Source organism: Bos taurus, chromosome Y, assembly GCF_002263795.3.
Source record: "Bos taurus isolate L1 Dominette 01449 registration number 42190680 breed Hereford chromosome Y, ARS-UCD2.0, whole genome shotgun sequence".
Taxonomy (NCBI): domain Eukaryota; kingdom Metazoa; phylum Chordata; class Mammalia; order Artiodactyla; family Bovidae; genus Bos; species Bos taurus.
Window position 1 is genome coordinate 1,482,282 of NC_082638.1, and position 6,075 is coordinate 1,488,356.

At 40.2% G+C, this 6,075-nt stretch overlaps 1 protein-coding gene across 2 annotated transcripts in view; it reads left to right on the forward strand.

Annotated features, from left to right (window-relative positions):
* ARSH (arylsulfatase family member H) overlaps nt 1-5,669 on the forward strand; it is a 53,591-nt gene extending 47,922 nt beyond the window's left edge. For both annotated transcript variants that reach the window (XM_059884025.1, XM_059884024.1), the window contains one exon: nt 4,197-5,669. In XM_059884025.1, the coding sequence (XP_059740008.1) occupies nt 4,197-4,564 (368 nt within the window). In that variant the 3' untranslated portion in view covers nt 4,565-5,669. The remainder of the gene's footprint in view (nt 1-4,196) is intronic.
* Nucleotides 5,670-6,075: the final 406 nt, after the last annotated feature.

The following is a 6,075-nucleotide window of genomic DNA, read 5'->3' on the forward strand; positions in this document are numbered from 1 at the left end:
TTCGCTGAAAAGATACTGATGTTCGCACGTATGATCCATCCTTCGTGCTGTGATCTGTTCTTTGAGTCCATGTGGATGAGTTTTCCGTGTAAAATAAAAACAAGGAAAAGTCTCTTCCTTTTAGACTATGGATCAGTTAGAGTTAGTTCAGTGGTGAAACTGAAAGTGAAGTCGCTCAGTCGTGTCCGACTCTTTGCAACCCCCTGGACTGTAGCCCATCAGGCTCCTCCGTCCATGGGATTTTCCAGGCAAGAGTGCTGGAGTGGATAGCCATTTCATTGTGCAGGGAATTCAGTGGTAAGGAACAACAAAAAAAACACCCTCTGACCCTGAGAAATAAAGCCTCCCAAATTTTACTAGTGAGGGTTAAACAAATAGAATTTGATTCATTTGTTTCTTAATAAGGATTCTAGAAATTGAGAGCAGAGGACTGACACAGTGTTCACGGCCATTATCAGGGACCTGTGGTGGTGGTTTGTGTTCCCATTAAACCACTTTTGTCACGTCAGCTTCCATGCTCATGTTTCTGACCCCATGGCTGCAAAACGGCTGCTGTTCCTCCAGCCATCACATTTACGCTTCACCCAGGAAGTAGAGAGAAGAGCAAAAGGGGGGAAGGATTCAGCCAGGGTATTTAGTCTAATTTAATTCAAAAAACACAGCTGTCCCAGAAGAGCCTAGCAGAGGACTTCCGTAGAAGTCTGGTTGATCAGAGATTAGGGTGTGGTTATGTTTTCTGTTTGAAACCGGCCTCTGGAAATGGAATTGCTAAGCAATGACATGCAAGACAGAGAGAGAGAGAAAGAAGACAAGGGAGAAAGTGAGGAAAGAGGGAAGGAAGGAGAGGGGATAGATGACAGACAAATATATATATATATATATTTTTTTTTAGTAAGCAGTCTCTTTTTTAAAAAAAATTAAATAAAAAAATTTATAGCTTATACAAGATTTTTCTTTACGCAACAAGTATTTTCTTTTTTTTTTTTTTTTTACTTCAGTTGTAGATACAAATACATTCTATTCCTTATCAGTGTCATGACATCTGCATATTTCTTACTGAATTCTCCAGACTGATAATGATATCTACAAACTCTAGTTAATTTTTTTTGCACATTTTTAATTTTTAATGTCAAGCTTAAAGAAAAGTTCCAAAAATAATACAAATAATATCCATATAACCTCTGCCCAGATTTTTCACTTGTTCTTATCATTTCACCCCATTTCTTTATTATTTGTCTGCTCCCCACCCAAAAAGTTTTTTTCTAAACTCTTGGAAGGCCTGCTGCAGATATCATGGTTTTTATTCCCATGAAGTATCCCACATACTTCAGTACATATTTCTGAATTTCCTAAGAATAGGGATATTCGGTTAATAACTATAATAGTACAGTTGTCAACTTCAGTGATTTAACATGGATAAAATACTTTTTATTAAATCTACTGTCTGTATTCTAATACTGTTAACTGACCCTCAGTGTCCTTTTTAGCACTTTTTCCTTCTAGTACAAGATCTAGTCCAGGATCAGATATTGCATTTCATTGTCATGTTGATAAAGTCTCTTTTAATCTGGAACACTTTTACAGCCTTTCTTTGTTTTTTATGATATTGTCATTGTTAAAGAATACTGCCCCTACTTTGTTTTTTTTTTTTTTTTTGACAGCTTTAATTTTTCAGCACTTTATTTATTTATTTTTTTTATTTGATAAATTTAACGCCTTTTATTGCCATACCTCATTTTACTGTGCTTTGCTTTAGTGAGCTTTATAGATACATGTTTTTTTTTTTTTTTCCTTGTTAATTTTCTGTTTAGTTGATCTATCTATAAGTGTGAGTGGGGTATTAAAGTCTCCCACTATTATTGTGTTATTGTTAATTTCTCCTTTCATACTTGTTAGGATTTGTCTTACATACTGCGGTGCTCCCATGTTGGGTGGATATATATTTATAATTGTTATATCTTCTTCTTGGATTGATCCTTTGATCATTATGTAGTGACCTTCTTTGTCTCTTTTCACAGCCTTTGTTTTAAAGTCTAATTTATCTAATTTATCTGATACGAGTATTGTGACTCCTGCTTTCTTTTGGTGTGTGTGTGTTCAACATGAGTGAGCATCCCAACAAGTCAACACTGTGGTTACGAAGTTTTACAAGTTTAACTGTAGTAACATAGTTTCACAGTCTTGTGAAGGAAACACTGTGTGAGTTATCAGAAGCAGTAAGTGTGAAAGCCTTCCTTCTAGAATCGTGCAGTCCTTAAACAGTTCCATATGCATGTGTATCAGAGCTCCTTGTGACATTTAACGGATCCCTTGCATGGGAAGGTTCTGAGAACTCTCGAGACAAATGGGGACTGAGCCCACACAATTTCTGGGCAAAGCTCAATGGATCTCCACTAGTCTATTGCTAGTAGTCTCAGCTGTTCCCAGGCAATGCAGGAAACCTGCCTTTGAAATGAGAAACATTAAAAACCCCTGAGGTGCATGGCCAGGCTCAGGACTGCCGCCTCTATCTAAGGACAGTACTTCTTTTACTTTAGTACAGAGTTTCTAACATCAGCACTATTGACCTTTTAGCTGAATAATTCTTTGCTGTAGGGAAGGAAATGGCAGCCCACTCCAGTGTTCTTGCCTGGAGAATCCCAGGGATGGGGGAGCCTGGTGGGCTGCTGTCTATGGGGTCGCACAGAGTCGGAAACGACTGAAGTGACTTAGCATACTGTTCTGGAAGGTATAGAATGTTGACCACCATCCCTGAGTTCTACTTGCTACATACAAGTAGTACCTCTTTTTCCCCAAATGTGATAACCAAAAATGTTTTCATACATTACTGAAGATGTTATGCAAAGGTAGAACCATGCCTTATTGAGAAACGCTGTTTCAGATTTCACTTAATTCTACTAATAAAGTATAACCCTTCTAGTGTTTCTACTGAAAAAAAAAAAAAAGCAAGGATCTCATTCAAGTATGAAGGAGAAATCAAAAGCTTTTCAGACAAGCAAAAGCTGGGAGAATTCTGCACCACCAAACCAGCTCTCCAACAAATACTAAAGGATATTCTCTAGACAGGAAACACAAAAATAGTGTATAAACTCGAACCCAAAACAATAAAGTAAATGGCGACGGGATCATACTTATTAGTAATTACCTTAAACGTAAATGGGTTGAATGCCCCAACCAAAAGACAAAGACTGGCTGAATGGATACAAAAACAAGACCCCTACATATGTTGTCTACAAGAGACCCACCTCAAAACAGGGGACACATACAGACTGAAAGTGAAGGGCTGGAAAAAGATTTTCCATGCAAATTGGGAACAAAAGAAAGCAGGAGTCACAAATATATTTATATATATAATATTATATATATTATATAGATATATATAATAAATATATATTATATATAATAAATAAATATATATAATAAAATATATAATATAATATTATATAAAATAAATATATAAAATACTATTATATATATTATATAGATCTATAGATGTATGATAGAATAGACAGTTGGATAGATAGATGATAGAAAAGAAGAAAAAGAGGAAGGGAAGACAGAGAAAGAGGAGGGAAGGAGAGAGGGAAGAAAAAAGGAAGGAAGTAAGAGAGAAAGAAAGGGAGAAGGAAAGAAGAAAGAACAAGGAAGGATTGATCTTACCAAATGACTTTTGCGAGCTTAAGATCTGCAAGTGCTATTAAGCCTTAGAAAAGTTTGCATTGGCCCATGCCAAGCCGAACTGAGTTAGTTTGAATGATCGTTTCTGCGATGAAAGCAGCCATTCAGGTCGTAACTATTGTCTCCCAAGGCTCTCAGGGTGAGATAAAAAGTCTTCAAGTTGCCCGTGAAATTGTGCATCGTTCTTACAGTCAAAGAAATACAACCCTGCTGTGTGATGCTGTGCAAAAGATTTTCAGTTGCTAGCAAAAGCATTGGCTATAAATATATATAATTTTGTTGGAGTGTGATTGCTTTGCAATTTTACGTTAGTTTCTGCTGTACAACAAGTGAATCAACCATACGTTTACATATCTCCCCTCCCTCTTAAGCCTTCCTCCTTCCCTAGGTCATGACAGAGCCCCGAGCTGAGCTCCCTGTGCTATATAGCAGCTTGCCACTAGCTATTGATTTTTAATGAAAAAAAAAATCCTAAAATAATAACAAAGACAGCATCCCAGTGGGGCTGTGTCTTGCAGGTGCAACCGTGTGGAAGGTGCATTTCGTGACGCCCAAGTTCTCCCCGGAGGGAGCGGGCGCCTGCTACGGGAGTGGAGTGTGTCCGTGTTCGGGCGACGTCACCTACCACGACCCTCCTCTGCTCTTCGACATCTCGAGAGACCCTTCCGAGTCGAGACCTCTCAACCCCGACAACGAAGCCCTGTTTGACGCCGTGGTCAAGAAGGTCGAAGCGGCCGTAAGACGGCACCGTGGGACCCTCACGCCGGTCCCCCAGCAGCTCTCCATGTTCAACGCCCTTTGGAAACCGTGGCTGCAGCCCTGCTGCGGCAGCTTCCCCTTCTGTGGCTGCGACAGGGCGGATGACATCGTATCCGCAGCGTGGTGAGCAGAGAGGGGCTGCTTCGTGCCAACCCGCAACACGCTGTTACCACAGAGCTCTCAGCTGCCTCGGGCATTCCGCTGGGGATCAGACACGATGCCCCTCTGTCACTTCCTGTTTAAACCCTCAGGTTTCAGATCTTTCCTCAAGTCATCATTTTACCTTTTTTTTCCCGTATGATTGTGTCCTTGTTCAAGGACGAAGACAGATCGAGAGGGCCTTCTGCGGAGTTACAAGAATCTCGATGATACCTTCCACAAACAATGATTAGAAGCAGCCCTTTTGACCTCACTCTCTTCACTTTCTTGGTGTTGTTAGAAACGTCTACACGCAGACCCTAAACCCAGAGACACTGTTTTCACATCCGAGCTTAGACGAATTTGGCAAGCTTCTTGTTCTGCATCATGGAGACTATGAAAATTCTCAAAACAGGCAGAGAAGACCAGAAACGCTATGATACTGTGGATATGTGTCTTTAAAACACTTTGCGAAACTTAGAGGAGGCAAGTCGTCTTAGCTCCGTTTCCACACGAGGAAAGTGGTTTTCATCATATTTAAGTCATTGCACAAGATTGTATACATGTTATGGGAAAAAGAGTATTTACGTTATATTTCTTTTCGAAACACACTGCAGTTATGATGGCATCAGGTAGCAAAGTCTTGTCTGTGTTCCTTAGCTTTTCTTCATCCTACTGGGAGAATAGGGAAGTCCTTGGCTTTTAGGGCATTGTTGATGTTCAGTTACTCAGTCATGTCTGACTCTTGGCGATATCCGTGGACTAACACACACCCGGCTTCCCTGTCCCCCACCATCTCCCAGAACTCGCTTTAACTCATGTCCAAAGAGTCCGTGAGGCTGTCTAACCATCTCATCTTCAATGGCCTCCTTCTCCTCCTGCCCTCAGTATTTCCCAGCATCAGGGTCTTTTCCGGTGAGTTGACTCTTCCCATAAGGTGGCCAAAGTATTCGAGCCTCAGCTTCAGCATCAGTCCTTCCAATGAATATTCACAGCTGATTTCCTTTAATGATGCATCATGTAATAAATACAGGTATTTACAGATAAAACTGTTTTACCAGTGCTTCTAAACATATTCATTGCAGTAAATTGAGTGTAATGTGAAATTCAATCTCATGTTAAAAGAAAAAAAAAGGAATCAGAGTACGTTCTTACTACTACTACTAAGTCGCTTCAGTCGTGTCCGACTCTGTGCAGCCCCGAAGACGGCCGCCCACCAGGCTCCGCCATCCCTGGGATTCTCCAGGCAAGAACACTGGAGTGGGTTGCCATTGCCTTCTATTAACAGTGTACCAGGTCCAGAGAATTTTCTCCGAGTACTTTCACCTTAAATTCTTCTAGACGTGAAATTTATTATGCTCTTTAAACAAAGTTTAAATTAAAAGGTAAAATCTGAAAGAAAGTGGAGGTTTCTGAGGCAGAATCTGGGCAAAACCCAGGGGTTCTGAGGCAAAATATGAGAGAAACCAGGGGACTCTGAGGAAGAAAATCTGAGAGAAA